Raw genomic sequence first — 24,598 nt, 5'->3', positions numbered from 1 at the left:
GCCCATGACCCCAGTCCCCAGGGCTGCTCACCCTGTCCTTCTATGCAAGGTGTGCTTCTCCGTCTAGAGTTAAAGGCCCGTCTGTTGCTGTTCGTGCCCCCACTGAGGATGAGGCAGGAGAGCAGCCCTGATCTCCGAAGTGCTTGGAGAGATGCTTACGTGGAAGCGCTCACTCGTCATGGATCAGCAACTCCGCATCCTGACAGGCACAGACTTCAGCTACAGGGCCCAGGCCGCTGGTCTGCACACATGGTGGCCTAGTTGCCAAGATTATCTAGTTACCAAGTTAGTTCCCAACCAACTACTAGTTACCAAGACTAACTAGTTACCAAGACTAGTTACATTCATGTCCTCCTGATACTTTCCATCCTTGTCCCCTGCGGGAGCAGATTCGGGGTTCTAATATACAAAGGCACACGCAGATTCATTTTAAATAAACTGATTTTATTTTGTTGAAAGTGTTTGTGTACCATGAGCACCTATACAAGACTGGTTTGGGGAAGGGAGAAGGGCCAGAGATGGAGGGGGACAGGTTTGTGCCCCACAGGTGGGAGGATGAGGGGGGAGAAATTTCAGCCCAGCTTGCCACTCCTTCATTGGCAAGAAAGAAGATGGCACGGAGTGCACTTCACTTTGACCCACTCCAAGGGAGAGAGGAGCAGAAATGGTGACACGTGGGCAAAGGGGGGCCTCTGGGAGTGACACACAGATTACTTCCAACCCTGAACAGAACCCAGGGATGCTCTGTCCTGGACATGTCAGGACTTGGGGGCTGAGGTGGTCCTCAAGGCCAGAGGTCAGGAGCCAGGGTATGGACCAGGGTCAGAGGTCAGGAGGTCGGAGGTTGCTTTCTGGGGTCAGGGGGCAGAGATGGGACTGCTCCTCAGGGTCAGAGGGCAGGGGGTGGGAAGACTGTTCTCTGGAGTCAGAGCTCGGGACTTGGGAGGGGCCCTCAGGCTGCACCACTCCCCAGCCTCCCAGGCCCTCTGAGTAGAGCTCTTGATTCTGCTCCTTCCACTGCCGGAACTTCTCTCCTGTCAGCTCCGGGTCACCGAGCACTTCCTCCAAGGCCTGCAGCTCCTGCAGCTTTGCCTGTGAAGAGAGTTGGGGGGGGTTAAGGGGTCATGATCACGTGGAGAGAGGGGCCAGAGCCCAAGTCCAGAGCTCACTCTGGAGTCCAGGTTTAGAACCTAGCACCTGGCTCGGCCTAGCCCCAAACCTGACATTGAGAGGCTGGCTCCAGGAACCTAGAGCTTGGCCCAGTCCAGAGCTGAGCCCAGCGCTCAGGGCCTGCAACCAGAACAGAAAGCCCAGAGCCCAGTCCCTCCCCATGCCCAGTGCCCTCCAGCCGACCTTGAGCGTGCTCTGTAGCGCGCGCACGCGGTGCACTCGCTCATTGAGCTGGGGGTCTCGGTTGCGCCTCATGAAAGAGCTCCGCCACTGTTCGTGAGTGAAGGGCTGCAGCTGGCCCAGAAGGGACACGCCCCCCTGCCTCAGCCCCTGCACCATTCCCTCCAGTGCCCCTTCGCTGCTGTCTGTGGGAGGGAGAAGCAGATGAGGATGTGCCCATCCCAGCTTCCCCCACCCTCCAGCTCAGCTCCGAACCCCAGCGCAACACCTGATGGCGGGCCAAAGGAAGTCCGTGGGCTGCCCTGGGTGGGGGTAGCTGCAGGTGACGTGTCTCCATGGAGTGGACTCCAAACTTGGGCTGGGCTGGGCTGTGGGCAGGGTATACGGAGAGGTGGGTGTCACTCTGAGCCCTATGGTCAGCTTTTAGCCCCCACCAGTCTCCTACTCACCGAGGCTGAGCGGGACCCAGCCTCATCGTCAGGGTCTTCTGCTTCTGTCTCACTGTAGCAGTCTGGGGGGGAAGATGAGCAGAGAGGGAGCCCACTAAGCCCATAGGGTTTGGGGAGGCCAGGGAACAGGCCAGGGCACTGGAGTTTCCAGCCCCCATTCTAGGAGAGACAGAGGCTCAATTGAGACCCACCTGGTGGGACCCACCCCTGTGAGATACCCACCTTCCTCTCGCGGCAGGGAGGCCCGGCCTGGAGACTGGTACTTGGAAATGCAGGTAATGAGATGGCGTACCCACCTGTTGGGAGGTCGGGGCGGGGGGACAAACAGGTCTTGGAGTTTTCATCTACCATATGCCAGGGGATTTTCACCTTTATCATCTTCTAACTTCATCTGCAGAGCACCTCTGAGAGGTAGGAACTCTTATTAACCCATTTTATAGATGAGGAAACTGAGGCTTGGAGAAGTGAGTGCCCTGACCAGCCACTATCAGACAGTGGGGCTTGGGATTCAGGTTCCTGAGCCAGGCTCGCAAGCCCTCATGTGGGAGTGGGGGTATCAGGGGGAGGTGGCACTCACATGCTCAGGTCCTCCAGGGTATCAGCAGCAAAAATGAAGGGTTTGTACATGTCATGCGTGAGCTGGAACACACTGCCAGGGAGGCCATGGGAGGCCTCACTCAGCCTGGTGGTGCCCATCCAGAACCCAGGAGGCTGCCCAGGAATCCTCCCCTCCCCCGGTCTCCTCCTCCTCCTCTCTTTCTTGCCCCAGCCCCCCATGTGTCACACTCCAGGACTTAACTATTTTTTCTTCTGATCCTGTCCACTTTCCAGACTGTAGTTGGAAACATTGATGAGGCCCTCAGCCTTCTCATCCTGGAGGGGAATCACAGAATGAGGGTCAGCCTGAAGTCCCATTACCCTGGAGGCCCAGTCAGGCTCTGGGGGCAGGGAGAGGAGAGTGTGGTTCCTGGGCTCTCCAATCACAAATCTCCCAGTGCCTAGAGCTCAGGGCAGGAATCTGGGGTGGGGGGAGGGGACACAACCAAGGGGGGGGCTCTTAAGCCAGGAAAGGGGAGCCAAAGGCAGCCAGGAGAACAGCCACAAGGGAGAAGACTGCTTATGCGTTTGTTCTGTTATCCGATGAGCTTTGCAGAGCCCTAATATGCAGAGCGAACAGGACTCTCTACGCTGCCCATGATGCCTTTCTCAGCCTGCTTTCATACAACGTATCCATTCGTTTCTCTCCAAAGAGCGAGCTCATTTTATAGATAGGGCTTGGGGTGGGGTGGGGGGGTCTGTGGCCTGCCTGTGACCACAGGTGGAGGGGCTGGAGGAATAAGGACAGGACCGTGGCTCTGACTCCCGCCTTGACCCGTGCATGGGGCGGGGGAGGAGGGGCCTCACCTGGGGCTGGCGGTACCAGTAGAGCGTGTGTCTCTTCAGCACAAACCAGCAGCGGCGCCAGCGAGGGCCCATGAAGCCACCCGGCACCTTGCGCAGCAGAAGCCATCCGTCACAGTCCGGCTGGCCCAGCTCCCGGCATGACACCCGCCGGCGACTCAGCCGCGTCGCCACGCCTGCAGGAGCACGGCCCGGCCCGGGTGATCAGACACCCCCACCTGCCCCCCACCCCCCGCACCAGCATTCCCAGCTGATCCTTCTGAACCCGTACTGTGCTTGAAGTGTTACAGGTCTCCCCCTGAGGTAGGGCTGACTCTTCCCATTTTAGAGACGAGGAAATGGAAGATCAGAGAAGCCCACAGCCCAAAGCCACAGAGCTGGTAAGAGGCCCAGGCTGCTGAGGAGACGCTGTGTGTGCAATGGGCAGGGGTGGGGGGTTGCGTCTTGCCAAACACTGGAAAGACTTTGAAGAGCTCCTGTCAGGGGACCCTCAGCCAATCAAGTATGTCTCTTACCTTTTGATTTCTTCCGACCAGAAACAGGACTCTGAAAAGGCCCTAAATGGTTAGAGAAGGGTCTGGGCCCAGAGCCACACACCCCTCCCTGCGGAGCTCTCCCCTTACCGTGTCAGGCTGTTCTGGGGCTTCCTGAGTCTCCGCTACCCCTGCTGGGTATGTGGCTAGAGGTGCAGGGTGAATGGGCCGGGACTCAAGGTCAAGGGAGGTAGAGTCTGTCAGGAAAGAGGAGAGAGAGAAGGGTCCATGAGCCCAGCCCCAGGCTGGGCAGCAGGGTGAGGATCTCAGAGTCGGTGGGGAGAGCAGGGTCAGAGCCAGGCATCCCACAAGCCTTGCCGGGGACATCTGCCACCTGCTGGGACTCTGCAACTACCTGTCCAGGTAGGGCTGGGTGCAGGACTTGGGTCTGAAGTCAGGTCAAAGGCAAAGACGTCTTCGGATGGGGCCCTGGGGAGAGCAAGGGGAGATGTGGTGAGTGAGCCCATGGCACCCCCGCCCAGACCCACCAGCGGCAGAGCCTGTTACCTGGGAGACAGTGGGGTGAAAGCCAGCAGTGGACTCGACAGTGGTGCGGAGCCCGGGGTCTGAGCAAGGGTCTGGGGAACAACCAGAAATGGTGACGGAGCTGCTGACAGGGGTCTGAAAGCGGGATGGGAGCAGGGTTGGGGGACTGGTACCTGAGGAGGGGTCTTTGGCACGGGGACCTTCTTCAGCACCAAGCTGACCCCGGCCGGCTCCCGCAGCAGCTCCCTCAGCACGTTCTTATGGGGCCAGCCCACCTGGACAGGGCAGGGGGCGGGGCGGGGCAGGGCAGGGCAGGGACCCTGGGCTGAGGCAGCGGCCCAGGAGGCTCTGGAGTAAGCCAACAGCCCCCAACCCTTGCCCTCAGCCTCCGGCCACTCCCCCTCCAGCCCCTTCCCCTTGGCCCTGCCAAGGCCACTCTGGCTCATCTCACAGACAGCAGCTCCTACAAGCCTGGTCTCCACAAGGGACTGCATGAGGCCCCCCCACCCCCACCAGCCCTGGGTTTTCTCAGCAGCCCCTTCACCACCTCCCCACCCCACCCCAACCCCACCCCCCTCTGCCCGGAACAGCCACATCCCTCTCCTCCTCACTCACCACCACCTGCTCATTGACCTGGACAATCTCGTCTCCGGGAAGGATCTGCAGCGGGGAGTCAGCAGCGACCTGGAATGTGGGGTGGGGCTTATGGGGTTCGCTCTCCACAGGCCTGAAGCGGGCTCAACTGGAGAGTAGGGCCTTGGGGCGGGCAGCTGAGAAGGACGTAGGATTCTCACCTGGGGGCCCACACGGGACACGAAGTGCAGGCAGTTACCGGTGGTATGGATTTCCAGGCCCTGCCCAAGCAGAGGCCATAGTCACTGAGTGCTGGGGGGCCAGGATTATTCTGTGGATGGAACTGAGGGGACAGCTGGCCCCAGGTAGGTGCTGCCCAACTTGCTGTGTGACTTTGGGCCTGTCACTCCTCTCTGGGCCCCTGCTGCCTCCTCTAATAAGGGCCAGGAAGAGGCTGGGCTTGCTGACTAATGAGGTCTCAGATCCTCAGCCGCCCTCCTGAAGGGATCAGTAGGGCTGGGGCAGGACAAGGGCAGGGCTGGGGACTCTGGTGTTTTCAACCAGTCAAAGATTAAAGCAACTAAGTCTGTGTCCTTTCCCCAGCCCCCTAATCTGCCACATCTGTGTCCAAGGGCTGGAATGTGTCCCCTGAGACCACATCAGCTAAAGCCCCCCAGGACTGGAGAAAGTACTTAATGACCTAAGACCCCAGTTAAGTCCTCTAGGCCTTTACCAGCTGCACAGAAGAGGGCTTCCAGCCGTAACTGTACAGCATTCCGGGGGCTCCTAGAACCATATTTCAGGGCCCAGACAAGGCTGCTGAGAGGTCATTGCTCACCAAAGGGTCATCCAGCTGCACACGCTCCAGCAGGGCCCTCTGTTCCAGCAGCTCCTGGGGGCTGCAGCGCAGGATGTGGTGGCAGATCCCGGCCACGTGGCTGCACTGGGGGAGGGGGCATGGGAAGCTGAGCCTCGAGTCCCTTCCCACTGCCACCCCAATGCCCCCACTCAACTGAAGCCACACTCACAATCCTCAGGACTTGGCTCTCCCTCTCGGCTGCCGGACTGTCCTGGAAGCAGAGAGGGCAACAGCCTTCCTTGAGGCAGGAGCACTGCCTTTGCCCAAGGGAAGGGTGGGCTTCCCTGTGGTCCCTTCCCGTGACCTGAATGCTGGTCTCCTCCCAGAATGACAAGGCCTCAGAGCTTTGGCTCCAGGGTCTCGTTCTGCTGATGCCAAGCCCCAGAAATCACCATACATCCCCTCCCCCGCTCCACCCCCATCCCCAGAGATGAACTTTCTGAGCCGCCCCTGCCAGCTAGAAGACCCCATGCCCCCATCGCCCCCTACCCCGTGGTCAGGCCTTCTTTCTTCCTGCCCGTCTCTTCCCAACCCCCACATGCCATCCTGTGCTGATTCACAGGTTATAAAAAGCTCTAGCCTGACTTGGTCTGTTACGGCCTGGGCCAAGCCTGGCCCTTGGTTCTCCTACCTCCTGCAAGGCCTGGCCCAGCTCCCCGCACAACTCCCCAATCTTCTGGCAGGCCGAGAAGTCATTTAAGTGGGAGAAGAGGTACCTGGCAGGGGGCAGGATGGTAAGGGCAGTGGTTAGGGGACTCTGATGACCAGTCAGTCATGGAACCACTCATGCGCAACTACTCGTCTGCCAGACGGGAGGTGGTGGGCGGGGGGGGGGGGAGATATCTGCTCTGATGGGTTTTGCTTGGGGTAAAGGAGAGAACTAATACATCAACAGAGCTTAGCACAGGACTCATCTGTCAAGCACCCAGGATGTGCCAGGCCCTATTCCAAGCACTAGGGAGAGACCTTACACACATGATTACATCAATGATGATATAACTCCAGGAGCTGTGAGATGTAGGGAGCTCTGAGAACCTACAACAGGAAGGCTTCCCAGAGGAGTGACATTTGAGCTGGCATCTGTGGGACCAGCAGCAGCAGCTGAAGGGAGTGGAGAAGCTTTCCATGCAGTGTCGGGACAGTTATGATGACGAGCCGCGGGGTGAATGGGAACCCAGGCTTCCCAGTGCCTCTGCATGGACCAAATAACCTCTTTGCCCATCTCCACAACATCTGAACATCAGCATAGCTCTATTCTCTCCCAGGCCGCAGAGGAGGTCAAGGATGAGAAGGGTCCCCTCCCCAGTAGGGTTTTAGGTACCTATTGAGCCAGAAAAGGAGGGTACGGGCCTCATGCACCAGCTCCACAGCTGCACTGAGGACATCAGCAGGGGGCTTGGCACAGCCTTCCAGGTGGCCCTGGACTAAGCTCTGGAAAGCATAGGTCCTCTGGAGCAAACCCTCTGTCAGGCTCTGAAGGTTCTCCGTCTGTAGGCCAGAGCTCTGGACCAGAAAAAAGGCAGGTTATCTCCTGGCAGCAGCCAGCCCCCCATTCTCGGCCAGCGTGGCCACCATTCATTCACTCACCAGGGCCCGGAGCTGTTCCACCCCTTCTAGGATGAGCTCCTGGTGACCGAGAGGCCACACAGTCAGGGCCTCAAGGCTGCGGGGACAGAGCTGGAGCAGGTACTTCCCGGGCAGCTCCCAGTCCTCAAAGCAGTAATGCTGCAGGGAGTCATCGAGGCCTGGAGGGAGGACAGGACTGCCATGGCCTCTCGGGCCACTTCCTCACTCCCACAAAGTCCCTTTCTCTCCCATCTGTTCCTAACCACAATCCTAGGACCCAGGCTGGGTTCTGCCCATTTCACAGATGAGACTAATGAGTGAGTAACATAACTGCTCTGTGCCTCAGCTGGGAAATGGCAGTAATATAAGCACCTATTTTCTGATCCAGTGCGTACCAAATGACAGGATACATGTCAAGCAGTTGGCCCATTCCCTGAATCATGGTAGTGACATCTCCCATTGTATCATTAGCAAACTCTTTCCCGGACCTACAAGGCCTTGTATGAGCAGGCCGCCACCTGCCTCTCCAGTCTCACCCCCTGGCACAGCCCCTCGAACTCAATACTTTAGATCCAGAGCACGAACTCCCTGGGGCTCCTGGAATGCTCTTTTGCCTCAGGGTCTTCGTATGTGCTATTTCTTCTGCCTGGGTAGTTCTAGCTACTTTACCTGCCTTTTTAATACAACTCCCTCCAGGAAGCCTTCCATAACTCCCCAGAGCGGGTCCAGGACTCTCCTGCTCCCACTGCCCCTCAAGTTCTGGGCCATAAATAACTGTTCATCTTGAACTCTAGCCCATGCCTGGCACAGGGTAGACAAGGCAGACCAAAAATAGGAATAATATCTATTAAAAGCTTATCATGGGCTAGGCAAAATTTCAAGGGCAATCTACATGTTAACACATTTGGTGCATACTGAGTGTAGAAGGTAGTGACTCCTGTCATCCCCACTTTACGGGACGCCTGGGTGGCTCACCCTTCGGCTCAGGTCACCATCCCAGGGTCCTGGGATGGAGCCATGCATCAGGCTCTCTGCTCAGCAGGGAACCTACTTCCCTTCCTCTCTCTGCCTGACTCTCTGCCTACTTGTGATCTCTGTCAAATAAATAAATAAAATCTTAAAAAAAAAAAAAAAGTAGCTTGCTCACCCTTTGAAGGAATTCCTTCCATTCCAAGTCAGGCTCTATCACCAGGGAGTGTGAGTGTCATTAATATTTCTCCTTCATTCCCCAGGTGACATTAAGAACACTGGACTGCGAGTTCCCAAACCTGTGACTCCAGGTATACAGCCCCTGGACAGCCCCTCTGCCCTGTGCAGTGACCCTGCTGCACTGCCTTCCTCCCCCAAAGTCTCCTACACTGAGCCACACAGGCTAGGCTCCTGCCATGATTGTCTCATTTTGTCTACCTCATGAGAGTTGCAGACTCTCTCACCTTATGGATGGAGAAACTGATACCTCTGGTCGCAGAGCTGGTGAGCGGAGGGGAGGGGCCTGGAGCTCGGCCTAGGAGTCTGACTCCAGGCCTGAATCCGTGCTTTTCAAGGGCTGGTCGCTCTGAGCCCTGAGCCTGCCAGCAGCGTCCCCCGTTCCCCTCCACTCCGTTGCGAGCTTCCCTCCCAGGAAGGCTGTCAGGACTCCCCTCCCCTTCCCTCTCCTAACTGCAGTCTGGGCCGTTTCCCACCCATCGGGGCTGACGCTGGCCAGCATGTCCTCCCTGGAGGCCCCCAGGGTGGGGCTGTGCCAACCCCTTCAGTCTGGCTGGGCCTTCTGTTTCTCTCACTGGGAACCTCAAGGTGGTGAGAAAGGAAAACACAGGAGGACCGGGCCTATTCCAAAGCCCAAGGAAATCACTTCCTGGCTCAGTGCGTCAGTTTCCGCTTCTGAAAAATGGGTTTAAGAACAGCCCACTGAGCTCTGGGGCCGAGGGAAGATAAAGGAGATTGAGTGGGCGGGGGCGCGCTGGGGCAGTCTCTCTGTTTTCCTGACACCACCTCCGCCACCCTGGCCGCCACCGGCGTTATTGGGGCGCCGGGAGACCCATTCTGAGTTCTCGGGGCCCCCGGGGTCATGCCGCCGATCCTTCTGCCTAGCACAGTACCGGGTACCTGGCAGACCGTCTATACAGGACTTGTTGACTAACCGACAGACCTGGCTCCTCCTTTTTTCCTTTCCCTCTCCCCTCGCAGCGCCCCTCAAGCCCGATTCTGCCCAGGCCCACCTCTCAGCCAAGCTGCCACCTTCCCGGGGGTCCAGGTCGCCACTGGTTCCATGGCCGAGACCGCCCGCTGGGATCTGCTCTCGCCGGGTCCCGCCCGCGCAGGAATTTCCGCCCGCGGAGTCGGGCCTGGGGAGGGACCTGGGCCGGGCGCGGGGCGGAGCCACCCGCACACCTGGGCCCAACTTGCACCGCCAGGTGAGGCGCTGCGACCGCCATTGGCCCGCCGCTGGCCCGCCTCCTACCCCGCCCTCCAGGCGTCCTCCGGCTACTCCGCGGCCCGACCCGAGGCGGTGTCCCTGCTGTGAGACCCTAGGATCCCGCCCCAAACTGCACTTTGACTTTTAGGCTTTTCAAAAAAGAAAAAAAGAAAGAAAAGAAAAAGGTGAGCAGGGAGTGCAGCAGCAAAGCACAGAGGTTAGGGAGCCAGAGCCCTGACTGCAAATGTCCCCTCCGCAGCTTCTTAGCTGTCCAGCCTCAGTTTGTCTGCAAAATGGGCTGCTGTGCATAGTACCTGCATTAACAGCTCTAAAACTTTTTGGAACAGGGGTTTTTAGTTTCCCTCTTTTTTGGCACACAGACCCTTCTGGCACTCTGATGAAAGTACAGACCCTTTCTCAGAATAGTGCTTTTGGAAGCATCCCACAAATTTATAAGACACCTGGGTGGCTCAGTCAGTCAAGCGTCTGTCTTTGCATGATCCCAGGGTCCTGGGATCCAATTCTGCATCAGGCTCCTTACTCAGTGGAGAACCTGCTTCTCCCTCTGCCTGCTGCTCCCCTGTTTGTGCTCTCCCTCTCTCTCTGGCAAATAAATGCAATCTTAAAACAAAACAAGACACAGATTTATGATTGGGGTGCTTGGCTGGCTCAGTCAGTACAATGTGTAACTTTTCATCTCAGGGTTGTGAGTTCGAGCCCATGTCCGTTGGGTGTAGAGATTACTTAAAAAAAATAAAAATCCTAGGGGTGCCTGGGTGGCTCAGGTCATGGTCTCAGGGTCCTGGAATCGAGCCCCGTGTCGGGCTCTCTGCTCAGTGGGGAGCCTGCTTCCTCCTCTCTTTCTGCCTGCCTCTCTGCCTACTTGTGATCTCTGTCAAATAAATAAATAAATAAAATCTTTAAAAAAAATAAAATCTTTAAAAAAACACACCACAAATTTATGATACAGTATTATGTTTATTAGCATTAAATAAGACTATTAAATTTTCCTTTTGTAACAATATCAGCATGTTGTTCACCTAGAAGAACGTTCAGCTGTGGGGGAGTCTTTGATTCACCTTTTTGCACGTATTTATCAGTTAACAACTAAGCAGAGGGAATGCAGGAGATAATGGGGAAGCCTAGGTCACCAGCGTGAGAACGGGTAGATGAGATGCACCATTTGGTCACGGATCCTCTGCTAGGCCACAGCTGCCCAATCAATGGTGGCTACATAGCAGGAGTGTCTGAAAGAGTGTGATTTAGCAGTGGGCTAATAACTATCACGATTTTGAAATAGTCATGAGCATATATAATGTGGAGACCGTTGAACAACTGTATATTTTGATATGAAAATATCTGTGATTTCAATAGGTGACAAAGACACAAAGATTGATAAGTCAATCCATATAGAAGGGAATGGTAAATTTGGGTTATAAGTTAGTGAAAAATGTAACATTTTTTCCCATCCAAATTTATGGGGCCCCTGAATTCTGAATCCCAGTTAAGACCCCTTCTCTTTGAACAAGTCTGAAACATACTGTTTAGACTGTCACCATCCTCACCACCACCATCACCATCATCACGCCATGCCAGGAGACTCCCCGGACTTCGTAATCAGACAGAATCAGTTCCATCTGCTCTGTGACTGAGACTAACCTCAATACCTCTCTGAACCTGTTTTTTCCCATCTAAAACAGGGACATCTACACCTTAGCACAGTGAAGATTTGCTCAAAGTACTTTGAAATCTGTCACATAGGATACACAGGAGTTATTATTGCTTTGATTTTGTGGAGAGGGGCTTGGCCCTCTGGCTGTGTCACTCTGGAATCCCTACCAGTGCCCCAATGCTTTCAAGGCCTGTCATGATCTTGCCCTAAAACCCAAATTCTGCACTTGGCCTATGGATGGCTCTTATAGTGTGTTTCAGTTGTCATCACTGAATAATTTCACATACAAATCCAGGTCTCTGGACCTTGGCCAGCTCTGCTGACCCCTTCCCACTTTCACATGGGGCATCGAACATGAATGCAGACTACTGGCTGTATCTTTCAAGGTCCCCGCAGGTCCCTGCAGGCCTTGCTCCCTCACTGGTGACCCAGGAGGCTCCAAATGTGCAACACAGCCCTCACCTCTGGCTTCCTCCTTTGACTGACGCCTCCTTACACCCTGCGCAGCATGTGTCCCTCCATCACTGCTCCACGCTGCACCCCCCTTCCACATTTTTGCCTCTTCCTTCAACAGCCTTCCTGTGGCACTCTGCGGAATCCCAATAAACACAGACCCTGTCTCCACCATCCTGATTTCGTCAAACACCTTCCCTGAGCCAGCCGGCCCCTGCCCTCCCCGAACACGAAATCCTGCAGGGGAGAAACAGACAGGAACTCACCGCTCATACTCAACTGCTCCCCTGAAAGGCCTGGGGGCCTCACACCCACAACCTTGCCTTTATTTTGTGTACCTGGTAGGGCTCGGCAGGTAAGGGTAGAGTAAATGGTAGTAGTTTTACGAGTTTATAAGAGTTACTTCTATACATTTGCTGTAAAACATTCAAAGGTTAACAGTAGGGCATTCTCTCTCTCTCTTCCATTCCCAAACGGGGACTACTGAAAGTTTCCATTCTCTACATAGGCAGATACGCCACATGCTATGTTTTTCATTTTAGGAGATAGTCAACACCAAATAAAATAATATACATTCACTGCTTAGAATACTGCCTGACACGGTTGGCCACTGGTTTTTAGCATGCCGTGGACAACTTTCTTAATCAGTATATACTGATATCCTTTTATTGTTCTCAAGCCAAGAATAGGAAAGTCCCTATAGGAACTTCATCTTGGAGAAAGAAGTGGTATGTGCCTCTCCCCAAGGTAGGGGCCGTTGATCCAACAGAAACCAAGTGAAAAGGCCTACCGCTGTTTGGGAGGATAGGAAGTTAATAAGGCACTCTGCTCCTCCTTTGCTGAGGACTGACTGGTGATATCCAACCATCTGAGGGGTAGGGAAAGAGCCGGAACCAGGGCTGGGGAGACCCTCCCAATACCTGATCCAGGTCTAAGACTCCTGAGCGCTGCCAGGCAAGGCCTCTCCTGACTACCCAGCCTGGCCTCCCTGGCGAGTGGGGGAGGTGCTGCTCAGGCCTGATGCTGATCTCTCTTGACAGCTGTTCCTGAGGCTGGCAGGATGGGCAGGAGGGGGAAGGGACCAGATTTAAAGGTTTAGCTGCCCCGCCCCCTGCCAGACTTGGGAGAGCAAACACTGGTGAGCATCCTCTCAGGCATGGCTCTCATGCATATGGGAGGTCAGAAACCTCTATGCCCTGATTTCTGCTCCTGGGTATCACCAACACCACTACCCCTCATTCCTGCTTCCACCTCACAGGCCGCCAGGGAGACCAGTGGCATCCACCATGAAATTCCGACGCCTGACCCCCGGCTACTTCCGGGTATTACAGGTAAGTACCTCTCACTGATGGCTTCGGCCACCGACCCCCCGCTTTTCCATTACCATAGCTGGGCTGACACCCCCAGCAGCCAGGCTGTCACGTTTGCTGCCGCCTGAGCAGCCAGGGCCCAGATGGGCAGTGAAGCGAGAGGGATTGGGATGGAATCTCCCTGGGGCAACAATGGCACACGTATCTCCTTCACCCAGCCGTCCCTTCTCCGCTCCTTCCCACCCTCTACCTTCCCGGAAGTCTCAACTGACCCACCCCTCAGATGGAGCCTCTGTGTATCTCCAGATGCAGATAGCTGGGGAGCTGAAAGCAGAGCCCCGAAGTCCGCTGACTGGGGTTGTGGCTACGCTGCTGGCTGTCCTGGGACTGGGTGGCTCCTGCTATGCTGTCTGGAAGATGGTGGGGCAGCAGCGGCGGCCACAGGCCTGAGGATAAAGTAGGCGGCCTCTTACCTGGGTCCTGGGGGACGTGACTCAGTGGGGGCTGTAATCTCGGGAGCCCATTTCTTTTCTGAGGGCCAGTCCCTGCTCTCATGAGAGCAGGACAGTATAAACCTGATCCTTCCTCTCCCCTTCACTGACCTGGGTTCCACTTTGGGTCTCCAGCTAAGATGCAGGATCCCCGAGGGAAGGCAAGGCTGTAGGTTCCAAAGCTGGACCAAGTAGGGAATAGACAACCTAGGCCCTGTAAACAAAAGTAGCAGAAACACCCGCCCCCACCCCCACCCAGGGCAGGAGCTGGGGGGAGTGGCTTGGAGGTTAGGGTCAGAGGCAAATCTTCTCTAACCAGTTCCTTTATTGAGGGTGAGGCCATCCACTCCCCAAGCCCAGGGCCAAAAGAGGTTGGCACAGTCTCTCCCAGCATAGCCCTTGCCTTGCTGTCCACGGGCAGCTCCCCTGATTTGCACCCTCAGGTCATGTCAGGGAGTTGTGTCCATCTCAGGGACCTCAGTGGATACTTCCGTGGGCACTGCCAGTCGCTGGGGGGTCATATAAGAGCCCATTCCCGCTGCCCTTTCGGCCTCTTCCTGACTGTAGGGCTCCACGCTCAGCTGCTTTAGCCTGGGAGAAAGAAGAATGAGAGTTGGGAGCTGACCAGACGCAAGACCTGTCTGCCCAGACGTTCATCAGTCCTCTCCTTACTCCTTCATACCTTTTCTTGTGGTCTTTGGATCGGAAGTGGGTCTTCAGGGTGGCGGAATCGATGAAGTATCTCCTGTAGGGATGGGAGGTGGGTAAAAAGAGTGAGGTGATGCCTCTCAGATATGCCTATCTCCCTGAACCTAGCTATTCCTGACACTTGGCAGCGAACCTGAAGGGATGGGAAACCAGGAGACCCACGGGTCGCACGAGAAAGACCCTGCACGTCCCAGGGCCCGGACCTCACGCCCCTGTCTGTCCCGCCCCGCCTATGCTTCTCCTCCCCAGGCCAGGCCCGGGCGGGGCGGGACTCACGCGCAGGCCAGACAGCGATGCAGGCCGCCCCCTGGCAGGTCGGGGTCAGGCTCAGGGCCCGGGTCTGGCCGAGACCGTGCGGGAACCTGGGGCCGCAGCTCGCGGTGAATCTCATCCAGGTCCGGCCGCCGCCGCTTCGCCTTCATCTGGCGGGCCAGGGAATGGGCTCGGTGCGCACCCGTCCGGCGGGAGCGACCCATGGCCGGTGACAGAGGGGCCAGGACGCCCAGAGCCGGGTCGGGCGCACACGTGTGGGAGCTTCCGGATTGTGGGATGACGTTACGTGACGCCCGGGGGCAGACCAGGCTCCTCCAGACCGCCTCAGATGACGTCACTTGCGCAGTTGGAGTCTTGAGCGCCCCCACGCGGCCATCAACGTCAGTGACGGAGCGCGGGGCGGGGCCCAGAAGCGGCTTCATCGGACCTGAGAGAGGCTATTGCTGGGGAGCTGCTGGGTGGTGCGTGCCCCCGGGGGATTCCGGTCCCTGCCCTCCCGTCCTGCCTGGCCCAGCGTATCTCTGCGTCATCCCCGGGCACTGTCACCCCTAGCTTCTACCCAGATCTTAGACTCTGAGGTCAGTCGAGAGAGGGAAAATGCTTCGCGCATCTCTGGAAGGCGCTGGAAAATGTCCGTGATGTGAATAAATGAATTAATGAGTAAGAGTGAGTACGTTTGCGATCCTGGCCCCCACAAAGATTCCTGAGATACTTCCAGTTCCTGACAAAGCCCTCACCACTTCTCACCGTTCCCCACTTATTCCCTTGGGTCTCCATCCTTCATCCACCCCAGTCAGATCCCTGAGCAAGGAGTGTTCCTCCTCGGGGAGGACAGTGCACAGGCATGTCCTCAGACTGAATGGGGGTCAGCTCCTCTCACGGGAAGAGGAAGTGCGCACAGAAGGACCTCTCATCTTTGCCCCCTTTCTCTGAGCCCTGGATTCCCAGGCATGGGCTGGCAGCAAAGGCAAATACAGCCGAGGTGTTGTGTGCTCAGAATGGGGAGAGGGCCAGAGGGCCTTTCCCCATTCATCGGAGCCTGGTGCCTTTCTGGCTGACCAGAGGAGCTCAGCAATAATTCAGGGACTCCAGCTCTTTGGAACCTGTTGCCAGGAAACAGGTAGACGTGCACTTGCATCCCTGAGGAAGGGAATCAGTTTCCAGCCCAGACAAAGCAATGAAATGTAAGCCCAGGATGCCAACTGGGGACCTTAGAACCTCCTCAATCCAGTTCACAGCTGAGTAGGGATCTAGGGCAGGCCCTGTTTAGGGCACATCTGGTGTGACTACAGACACAGGAGCACCAGAGTGGGTCTTGGGCCCAAAGACTTTACAAATGGACTTTGTGAATGAAAATAGATTTTTCCTAGAGCCATTCCGAGAGATCAAATTCAAACTCAAGTACCCCTAGGGCCAGGAAGGAGGCCTCCATGGAGATGTCTTCATTATTCTTGGCCAATATGGGTCAAGACCAGGGACTGAAGCCACAGAAGCCAGCTCTGTCCCATCCCCACCCCAGACTCCTCTGGATCAGATTCACCTGCTGGACACTGTGCCAGGTGGGGAGACTGGTGCATCTTTAATGAAGTCACCTGATCCCTGGGACAGGCTCCTGGCCTCACCAAGTTCCTGGAGCCAGACCCACTGGGTGATCACTGAGTCACTGCCTGCCTGAACTAGGGTGCCAGGTGTGTTTCCCCTGCAGCCATGAACCAGGCCTTCTGGAAAACCTACAAGTCCAAAGTGTTACAGACCCTAAGTGGAGAACCTGAGGAGGACCTGGCAGAGGAGGTGGGTACGATCTATGCTTGCTGAGTGGGTCCTGGAAGAGGGGCAGCAGGTGTGAAAGTTACAAGGAAGGGCAAGGGACAGGCTCTGGGGGAAGGGCACATTTGTGCAAAAGCCAGCAGCACATTCAGGGATGACAAATGGCATGGTGCAGAAAGCCAGGGTATTGAAGAAAACAGGGAGAAGATTTGGGGACCACCGGAAGAATAGTCATTGTCACCAAAGATCTCAAGGGTTACCGCATGGAAGAGATCCTTCCAGCACCAGTGGGCAGTAGCCACCGGGGGTACGTGGGGCTTGACACGACTTTCTAGTGGGCAGGGCTCAGTGGAATGCAGATGGCTTGCCTTGAGAGGAAGAGGGTCCTATGGGACTGGAAGTAGGAAAAGCGGCACTTAACGTGGAGTCACCATTGCAGCATCAGGTCAGAGCCTGAACTTGGACCATCTTTGTCCTGACATTAAAGATCAAAAAGGCTCTGAAACTGGGAACCGTCTTCCATCCAGATGCTGTGATATACGGTAGTTGTGCAAACAGGTGTTGCAAGGGCAGGAACTATTTCTGTAAGGGTGTGTGTGTGTGTGTGTGTGTCAATGTGAAGAAGCATCTGTCTAGACAGGTGGGTGTCCCAGGCTGGGCTTGTGTAGAAGTAGCTGTGGGTTTGGTATAAGGACTGGGGTACGTGCAGAATGTCCATGAAATTGTACGGGTGGGCGTGAACTAGAGATAGGGATTTTCGGGTGTGTGGATTTGGGGCATGTCTCTTCCGGAGACCCTCTGTGCAGGCACTGGCAGGTGTTATATTTATCCTCTGTGTTCGTCTCGGCCTTGGCATCTGTGGAGGGGTGGAGAGGTGGAGGGAGTTGTGGGTGGGCCTCCGGGCAGCCGTCTGCATTGGTGTAAGTGTACAGGTGTGAATGGGGTAACCAAGGACATGTTCTTGTAGAGGTGCCTCCCAGGACGTACATGTAGCACAAGGGAAGAGGTATAGCTGTGTGGGGTTGCTCACATACAGGTGTGTCTGCATTGGCATGCATGCCCTTATCCACACATTTCTGGGTGCGTGTGGATGTGTCTGTGGGTGAGCAGGTGTGTGCTCAAGGTGGTCTGCAGGGGTCTACTATCCAGGTAAGGTATGGGACTCGTGGCTTTATGTAGAGGGCCACCTGTCTGGATTTACGGGCTGTGTGAGTGGATGAGATGGGTGTTTAGGTGGGAGGGTTTGGGGTACTGGAGTGTGCATACCAGGCTAGCAGTCGGGGAGGGAGGTCTCATTCCTCTGGGGCCTCTCTCATCCTGGGAGGGGGTCTTGTGTCCCAGAGAGGGAACCCAGCGTTAGCGGAATCTGAGCCGGCAGAACCCGCAGAAGAGGCTTTCCATTCCATGTCACAGTTGGCCCGCCGGGTGAGTTTTCCCTTCTTCACCCCAGCCCCGGGGCGCCTGGCAGACGCTGCTGTGACCCCCTCCCTGACTCCCAGCCCGTTCCTCCCAGGTTCAGGGGGTTGGGGTGAAAGGTTGGCTGACAATGTCGTCTCTGTTTAACAAAGAAGATGAAGACAAGCTACTGCCACCGGAGCCCTGTGCGGACCAGTACGTGCGTGTTGGTGGGGGCTGGGCTGGGCCTGACGTCCCAATGTCCTTTCCTTCTGATCTATTTGTCTATCTTTCTGACCAGGGAGCCAGGGGGAGAGCCAGCTCCTGGCCATTTATGTTTCTCTCATCAGGAAAGAGGCCAAGTCGACATATCTGGAGTTTAGGTTAGATCTCAGGAGAACTTTAAGGGCTGTTGGAATTGAGGTGCTAGAAAGGTACTTTATACTCTCTCTCCTCCCCATCTGCATGGTTGGGGGGTGGTCCTCTCCCTACAGCTGAGGAACAGAAGAGAGAACATTTAGGTGTTCAGAACAGAGGATGGTCCAGACCAGTGGTTCCCAGTGCTGGTCTAAACCCTCCTCCTCCTAGGAAGTTTGTGCCAGACCCTCAAAGCTTCAAAGCTTCTGATTCGGCAGGTGTGGGCTGAGGCCTGGGATCTGAATTTGCAGCTTGCTTGGGAGGACCTGAGAGGCACTAGTTTAGTTAGGAACCACTGATTTAGAAGGGCTTTGATGCTGGGGGTAGGGGTAGGACCCAGGGAAGCTCCTTTCTCCTTGCTCCATTCTGGCACACACTCCCGCTCTGCCCTTTCCTCCAGCCCAGTCACACCCTCTTTCTTTGACACTCCCTTATTCCTTTCTCCCCTGGGGGTCCCCCTGACCCACCCATCTCTCCCTCCCCAGGGGTCCCTTTCTTCCTCCTGGCGCTCATCCCCTGTCCTTCCCAGAGCTCCAAGGACTCCTCCTCAGATCTGAGGCTCCCACCTCAAGACTCGGCATCTCTCCTTGACTGCTCCTCCCCCACACGCCTTTCCACCCCTCCAGTCCTCCTCCCCACTAAGCCATCATCTAGGCCTTTCTCATTTCCTTGGGTCGCTCCACCTGTCCTTCTCTCCAGTGTGTCCTCATTTTCCCAGTCCCCATTTCCCTCCATCGCTCTCGCCCCCGCCCCGCCTCTTTCCCCAGGGCTGCAACCCTGGTTTCCCGGACCTCTTCTCCCCGAGCCTGACTCCGCCCCAACCATCGCTGGGTCCCGCCCCTCGTCCCGGATCCTCCCACAGCTTTCCAGACTTCACGGCTCAGGCTTTCTTCCCTCCTCTGGCTGTAGTCCTCTCCCCGTCTTCCTTAAACGCCTGACCCCGACTCTTTCCCAGGAATCGTGGTCTCAGTGCCCTCTTCCCAGACCCCTCACCTGATCCCCTGACACTGTCCCGTCCCAGCCGCCTTTCCCTGTGCCTCTGAGCCCTCCGCGGACCTCCAGTCTCCCGCCCCACCCCCGTCACCTGACCTCCCTCTGGCTCCTCCTGTCCCACTACTGGCGCCTGCGCCTTGTCTCCCCTCTTCGTTCTCTCCTTGGGCCTCTCGGCCGATGACACCCGTCCTAATCCCGCAGCCCGCTGGCGGCGCGGTCCCCCTCTCAGGCAGTGACCGAGACGGAGGCGGAGCCGCGTAGGCCGGGATTCTGGGACGCGTTCGCCAGCAGGTGGCAGCAGCAGCAGGCGGCAGCGGCGTCCATACTGCGCGGCGCCGAACCCAACCCGGAGCCAGACCCCGAAGCCCGGGACGAAGCCGCAGAGGAGGCCACTGAGCGCCCCGAGCCGGGGGAGGCCGACAACGTAGCCGGCTTCAAGTGGGGCTTTCTCACCCACAAACTGGCCGAGATGAGGGTGAAGGCTGCGCCCAAGGGCGACTAGTCGGCCGGCCCAGCTGGACACCCCCTTTCTTCCCCCACTCCCATAAAAACCCTGACCCGACACCCCTTGTGACCGCGTGCCTTTGTCCGGACGGCGGGGATGACTGCTTTTGGGTGGGCAACCTCAAGGCAGATCCAGCTCAAAGCGCCCTCACTCCCTTCCCCCACAAATGTACAGGGAGAAAATGACGAGACAGCCCTGGCGTCGGATTTAGGATACAACTTTCCAGGAAACTGGGGAACCCCAGAGAACAGGCCCCCATCACCTTGTTCAGCCTCTTTAATTCAACAAACGTTGCCTGTGGCCCTCCTGAGCGCAACGTCCCTGCACTGGGGGAAGGTCAGTGACTCACTGACCAGCGGGTTCCACGAAAGGTGACAAGTTGAGACACAAAAATAAGGCTGTACTTGGGAGCTCAGAGATGAGGCCAACTGAGGAATTCAGGAATTTCGGAGGGAGAATGAATATATGTAATCTTAGAAGGATGAGTGGAAAGGGGAAGGTAGCCTAGGCAAAGGAAGGAGGACCCTAAGCAAAGACTTGGAGATGTGGACTTGGAGGCAGTCGAATGACCTTGTGTGTCTTTGAGGGAAAGGAAGACAGTGGCCCTATGTGAGGCTGCCAATGATCAAAGTCCTGGTTTGAATGGTCCCTTCCTTTATTGTCCTCAATTCTGGATTTTTCCTGTCTCAGCCCATTCATAGCTAGTAACCAAAGAGTGCAGCAAATCTCCAGGAATGGGGGCCTTTTCGGGCCAGCAGACCCACATTTCTGGAGCAGACCCCTCCCCAGAACTCCCCAAACATGCTGTTCCAGGCTCCCAGATCTAGCCTGGATCGACCTCTGGGGGTCGATGGTGGAGATGATCATAATGGAGTTAGTACTGATTCAGTAGTGGTTTTAGTGGCTGTCGTTTATTGAACACTTCCCTATATGCCGGGCACTTTACCATGCGTTTTATGACCATTTCAAAAATATTTTGATCACCGAGGGGTGCAGCTGTGGTTCGGGGAAGTTAAGTGCTTGCCCAGGGTCACACAGTGAGCCGGGAACTTGCATTCTAAAAACCCAGGCGCTTAACTCGGCGCAAGCCCGCCCCGCCCCCTTCCTCAATAGCTGCTCTCTAAGCCAACATCACGACTCCTTTAAATAACGTTTTGGCTTTATTCAGCAGGTTCTCCGATCTCCCACCCCAGGCTTCTCTCCCCAGATCCGGCCTCCACAGGGGCCACATAGCTGCCCCCTCCCCCTCGGTCGTCTGCTCTGGGAAGGGCCTTCCGAATAATTCTGTCCCATCCTCCCAAGGTTCGCGGGGGGGGGGGGGGGGGTGGGTACCAAGAATCCAGAGGGAAGGGCTTTCCTAAAGGCACCCGGCGCCTCAGAGACAGGGCGCCCCTGCCCGTGCCCGGGTCCAGCCCTGCATCCACCCCTTAGCCCTCCCGGGACCCTGGACCCCGGACCCCGGACTCCCCCGGAGCCCGCTCCCGAGCGGCCGCGATCACACCTCGGACTCGCGCGGCGGGCCGCGGGCGCGCTGGCAGCCGTACAACCACTGGATGACGCGCGCGTTGCGCTCCACCACCGACACCGGGGGGCGCCCGTCCCGCCCCGAGCCCGCCGCCTCCGAGCCGCCGCCGCCGCCGCAACCACCGCCACCGCCGCCGCCAGCTCCGTCCGGGCGATCCGTGTCGCTGTCGCTGGACGTCCAATCGCTGGCGTCCCCAGAGCCTAGCGGCGGCGACGTTCCGGGCTGGGAGCTGGCGTCGGCGCCCCAGCTCTGCGGAGAAAAGCGCTCAGCGCCCAGCACCTCCACCAACGCGCGCTCCAGGCCGCAATAGTTGAAGAAGCGCTCCTTCTCCGACAGGGGTAGTGAGCATGTGGGGCACAGCGCCCGCTTTCCTGCCGCTTCCGGGGCATCTTGGGGCGCGGCCCAAACCCCAGGAGCCGCTGGTCGCTCTGTTGGGCTCGGACTGCTGGAGGTGGCGTCTCGGGGGGCGCCCAGGAAGAGGCGCCTCACCAGCCCCTGGCCCTTGGCGTTCTCTTTGTTCACCGAAGCCTTGCAGTCCCGCTTCTGGCGGTAGAAGATGAGGGAGTCAGGCCTTGGCAGCCGCCTGCCGCTGCTCCGGCGGGCGGGCCCGGGCGTCCTGGGCGATGCAGGGGGCCCCAGCTCATTGCAGGGGTGCGGGGTGAGCGGTCCGGGACCCCCACGCAGAGCGGGCTCCTGGCGTCGTGCTATCACTTGGTGGGTCTTGACATACTTGGCTTTGTCGGCCTCCAGCCTCTCCACCGCGCTGGGGGTGCGTCCCCTGGACGGGGTGGAGGGAGAGGCCAGGATCATCTCAGCGGAGCTGGACAGGATTGTACCCCATAAGCCACTGGAAGTAGGCAGCTAGTTGAGGAGCCAAGAGTAACTGACCGGAGCTTCCTGGTGCCTGCAGGGAAAGAGGAATGGTCAGGAAGAGAGTCCCTGAACTTCTCCTGCCGTTGGTCCTGGGAATAGGATCAGCCAGCCACCCCTCCTCCATCCAAATCAGCCGGTACCGTCCTTAAGGGGCAGAGAGGCTCAGGCTACCCCTCCCCCTCTCTATCCCTCAAAGACATTGAGCAGGGGCGCCCTGGCCACCCAGAAACATGCTCCTTTGAGGATGCCCCAATCTGGCCATAGAGCCATGCCAAGCAAGCATCAGCAAGTGGGACACTTGGAAAAGGAAATGGGGCTGGTCCCGGCTCAGTTCCCGAAAGTGGCCTCAACCGGAAAAAATACCTCTTCCCAACCCAGCAACTTTGAGTCCAAGACAAGAAGGCTCCCCAGCCACAGGCCGGCTCCAGCAGGGCCCACCCTTCCCGCCCCCAAGCACCCGAGGTCAGGGATATAACCACAGGGTAGGAGCCTCCGGTAATCACAGCCAACTGCCCTGCCCAGTCCCAGCTGGGCCACAGGGAAAGAGACAGAGAGGTGGCGACCAGGTCATGTCACCCAGCCACCTCCCACCTCTGTACCCCTGCCAAGGGAATTCCACAGTGCCCGCCTGTGAACACCACCTTGCCTACCTCTGCATTTCCATTTACAGAAAAGGAAACTGGTAGAGAGGAAAGGGCTTGCTCGGGTCTCTACTGAGAGGTAGGGGCTGGGATTGAAACCTGGGTCTCTAGCCTTGCAGTGCAGAACTAGTTCAGATGGCCTGTCTCTCTGTCCCTCTCATGTTTTGCTTCTCTTCTTGCTGCTATAATCCCAAGCACTTTCCATTAGACCTGGGCCCTTTGCCTCACTAAAAAGTTCCTTCCACAGATTCTTCCCAATTACTGGCACTCCCAGCAATCTGCCCTCAGGGTCTCTGTCCTCTTCTCATCCTGAGACCCCCGTGACCCTTGTCCGCCACCTCCTCTGCCACTGGGGAAGGGGACCAGAAGGGGTTGTAAATCAAGAGCTGATGATGCTGTTGGCAGTAAGAGAATGGGCCACCCACAAGGCTCAGCACAACCCCTCCCACCCCTGCTCCCTCCTCCCTGAATCCTCCATTCAGTTGAAAGGGACATAGAAATTTTGGGGGCTGAGAGGACTTCCAGTCAGGAGGTCACAAAAGAAAAGAACTTTCCAGGACAGGGGGAGGCCAGAGACCCTGCCAAACCCCCCACTCCAGAGTGTGTGTGTGTGTGCATGTGCACACACACGCACACACACGCACACACACATCCCTATCTAGTGTCTAGTAAGTCAGTCCATAGGTAGTTGGTGACTGGTGACTGCGAACGCAGGCAGCCAGGAGAGCTTGGCAATGACCTCCCTCCTGGCTCCCAAGAACTATACCAGGCAATGGGTCCGATTCCAAGGTCCCAAGAGGGCACTGTGCTTATCTGACCTTATGGGTATGCTCCCGTCCCTTTCCCTCTTCCCAGCCCTGAGCAGCAAGGCTATAAAAAGTCCCTAAACACAGGGACTAAAATAGTCTGCCATCCACCGTCTCTTCCTGCCTCCTGGGTTGGCCCTGATGCTCGACCACAGATGTTCCGCCCTAGAAGCCTGGCAGACATCCTTGTGCCCTCCGTCCCCTTTGCTCACCTTCTCCCAGTCCTGTGGTTAGTGGTCTGAACTTTGACCACAGCTTCAGATCTGGACTTGGTGGGGTGGGGGAGGGCGGGAAGCATTTGGTCACTGGTTTGGTGCCAGCGTCCCTGCCCTTGGGTCCCCGAGTGCCTTCCCACCCCAGCCCTGGGCTCGGGATGCACTCACCTCTGTGCCCTCACTGAGGCTAGGCTTGCAGCAGGGGTCCCTGGGCAGGACCAGACAAGGGCAGGAGGGACAGTAAGGACTGGAAGTAACTTTGGTGGCAGCCAAACTCCACTCTCCACAGGAAAAGGAGAGAGAGCCTCCACACCCGCCCCTCCAGATTAACCCTTGCCTTCCTGACCTGGAGCCTGGTCTCCAGTTAACTCCTTCCTGGTCACAGTCTCAGTACTGGAGAGGACCTTCAGACCAGGTCCAGACCCTTTATTTTATAGATGGTCATACAGGCCCTGACAGGGTAGGTGATTTGCAGGGAGGCACAGCAAGGTTGGGGTACAGCCCAACAAGGTCTCCTGATTCCCTAGCTCCCTCCAGAGGCCTGGGGTAGGGATATGCTAGTCATGTGAGGTCAGCCCCCTCTGCTAGGCCTTGGCAGAACCTCTTAGTTAAAAGACAAGGTAGAGCAGGGTTCTAGCCGATTGTGCTTGTTTTCCTCTGTAGCAGGTTTAGGCCTGTCCTGGCTGGGATGTGTGGAGGGTGGCAGGCCTGCTCTCCCTAGGTGTGAGGCCAGGAATCTGCAGCCCAAGGGTGGGGTCTTTGGTGCTGCGGATGGACGTGCAGGGCGAGCCTGTCCTAGCATGTCATGTCTTGGCACGACAGTCACCTTGGAGCCCATTGGAGGTGCCTCTGCCCAAGGTCCTCTGATGGCCAATGGGATTGGCTGGGAAGAGGGAGGTAAAGGGATGATTCCGGGGCCAA

General features: G+C 57.1%; 4 protein-coding genes across 9 annotated transcripts; 1 reads left to right on the top strand and 3 right to left on the bottom strand.

The window, feature by feature from the left end:
• Positions 1-423: 423 nt before the first annotated feature.
• Positions 424-9,644, bottom strand: CNKSR1 (connector enhancer of kinase suppressor of Ras 1). 5 transcript variants are annotated; one of them, XM_013047375.2, is made up of 21 exons: positions 9,437-9,641; positions 7,239-7,396; positions 6,973-7,154; positions 6,283-6,367; positions 5,821-5,862; positions 5,631-5,735; positions 5,014-5,073; positions 4,835-4,903; positions 4,393-4,494; positions 4,241-4,311; positions 4,089-4,162; positions 3,824-3,930; positions 3,716-3,746; positions 3,204-3,376; positions 2,599-2,672; positions 2,377-2,448; positions 2,022-2,095; positions 1,800-1,861; positions 1,619-1,718; positions 1,354-1,535; positions 424-1,092 (listed from the first exon to the last, which is right to left on the bottom strand). In XM_013047375.2, the coding sequence occupies exons 1-21, from the start codon at positions 9,486-9,488 to the stop codon at positions 823-825; spliced, it is 2,145 nt and encodes a 714-aa protein (XP_012902829.1). In that variant the 5' UTR covers positions 9,489-9,641; the 3' UTR covers positions 424-822. The 5 variants fall into 5 exon arrangements, with proteins under 5 accessions (XP_012902829.1, XP_044919923.1, XP_012902831.1 ...); XM_045063988.1 differs by lacking the exon at positions 5,821-5,862 and having other exon boundaries at positions 9,437-9,644; XM_013047377.2 differs by lacking the exon at positions 5,014-5,073 and having other exon boundaries at positions 9,437-9,643.
• A 4,222-nt stretch (positions 9,645-13,866) lies between these two features.
• ZNF593 (zinc finger protein 593) lies at positions 13,867-14,843 on the bottom strand. Its single transcript, XM_004741114.3, has 3 exons — positions 14,544-14,843; positions 14,242-14,304; positions 13,867-14,150 (listed from the first exon to the last, which is right to left on the bottom strand). Exons 1-3 carry the CDS (start codon positions 14,741-14,743, stop codon positions 14,009-14,011), a joined length of 405 nt encoding a protein of 134 aa, XP_004741171.1. The 5' UTR covers positions 14,744-14,843; the 3' UTR covers positions 13,867-14,008.
• A 1,334-nt stretch (positions 14,844-16,177) lies between these two features.
• On the top strand, positions 16,178-19,669 carry CUNH1orf232 (chromosome unknown C1orf232 homolog). The gene is made up of 4 exons (XM_045063987.1): positions 16,178-16,331; positions 17,649-17,732; positions 17,821-17,918; positions 19,314-19,669. Exons 1-4 carry the CDS (start codon positions 16,248-16,250, stop codon positions 19,612-19,614), a joined length of 567 nt encoding a protein of 188 aa, XP_044919922.1. The 5' UTR covers positions 16,178-16,247; the 3' UTR covers positions 19,615-19,669.
• An 840-nt stretch (positions 19,670-20,509) lies between these two features.
• FAM110D (family with sequence similarity 110 member D) lies at positions 20,510-23,994 on the bottom strand. 2 transcript variants are annotated; one of them, XM_004741115.3, is made up of 2 exons: positions 23,846-23,994; positions 20,510-22,046 (listed from the first exon to the last, which is right to left on the bottom strand). In XM_004741115.3, the coding sequence occupies exon 2, from the start codon at positions 21,950-21,952 to the stop codon at positions 21,113-21,115; it is 840 nt and encodes a 279-aa protein (XP_004741172.1). In that variant the 5' UTR covers positions 21,953-22,046; positions 23,846-23,994; the 3' UTR covers positions 20,510-21,112. The 2 variants fall into 2 exon arrangements, with proteins under 2 accessions (XP_004741172.1, XP_012902846.1); XM_013047392.2 differs by lacking the exon at positions 23,846-23,994 and adding an exon at positions 23,675-23,781.
• Between the last annotated feature and the right edge of the window lie 604 nt (positions 23,995-24,598).

The sequence above is a fragment of the Mustela putorius genome, unplaced genomic scaffold (genome assembly GCF_011764305.1).
Source record: "Mustela putorius furo isolate JIRA1106 unplaced genomic scaffold, ASM1176430v1.1 tig00003853_pilon_pilon_pilon, whole genome shotgun sequence".
NCBI classification, from domain to species: Eukaryota; Metazoa; Chordata; class Mammalia; order Carnivora; family Mustelidae; genus Mustela; species Mustela putorius.
The sequence above is the reverse complement of the archived record's forward strand: the minus strand, read 5'-3'. Positions and strand labels throughout refer to the sequence as shown.

Excerpts from the sequence above, each read along its gene's own strand:
- ZNF593 (XM_004741114.3), bottom strand. The coding sequence starts at position 14,743 with ATGGGTCGCTCCCGCCGGACGGGTGCGCACCGAGCCCATTCCCTGGCC. Across the intron at positions 14,305-14,543 it reads CATCGCTGTCTGGCCTGCGC|GAGATACTTCATCGATTCCG; the intron begins GTGAGTCCCGCC and ends CCATCCCTACAG. Across the intron at positions 14,151-14,241 it reads TCCAAAGACCACAAGAAAAG|GCTAAAGCAGCTGAGCGTGG; the intron begins GTATGAAGGAGT and ends TCTTTCTCCCAG.
- CUNH1orf232 (XM_045063987.1), top strand. The coding sequence starts at position 16,248 with ATGAACCAGGCCTTCTGGAAAACCTACAAGTCCAAAGTGTTACAGACC. Across the intron at positions 16,332-17,648 it reads AGGAGGACCTGGCAGAGGAG|AGAGGGAACCCAGCGTTAGC; the intron begins GTGGGTACGATC and ends CTTGTGTCCCAG. Across the intron at positions 17,733-17,820 it reads TGTCACAGTTGGCCCGCCGG|GTTCAGGGGGTTGGGGTGAA; the intron begins GTGAGTTTTCCC and ends CGTTCCTCCCAG.
- FAM110D (XM_004741115.3), bottom strand. The coding sequence starts at position 21,952 with ATGATCCTGGCCTCTCCCTCCACCCCGTCCAGGGGACGCACCCCCAGC.
- CNKSR1 (XM_013047375.2), bottom strand. The coding sequence starts at position 9,488 with ATGGAACCAGTGGCGACCTGGACCCCCGGGAAGGTGGCAGCTTGGCTG. Across the intron at positions 4,312-4,392 it reads TGCCAAAGACCCCTCCTCAG|ACCCTTGCTCAGACCCCGGG; the intron begins GTACCAGTCCCC and ends GTTGTTCCCCAG. Across the intron at positions 1,093-1,353 it reads CGCTACAGAGCACGCTCAAG|GCAAAGCTGCAGGAGCTGCA; the intron begins GTCGGCTGGAGG and ends CTCTCTTCACAG.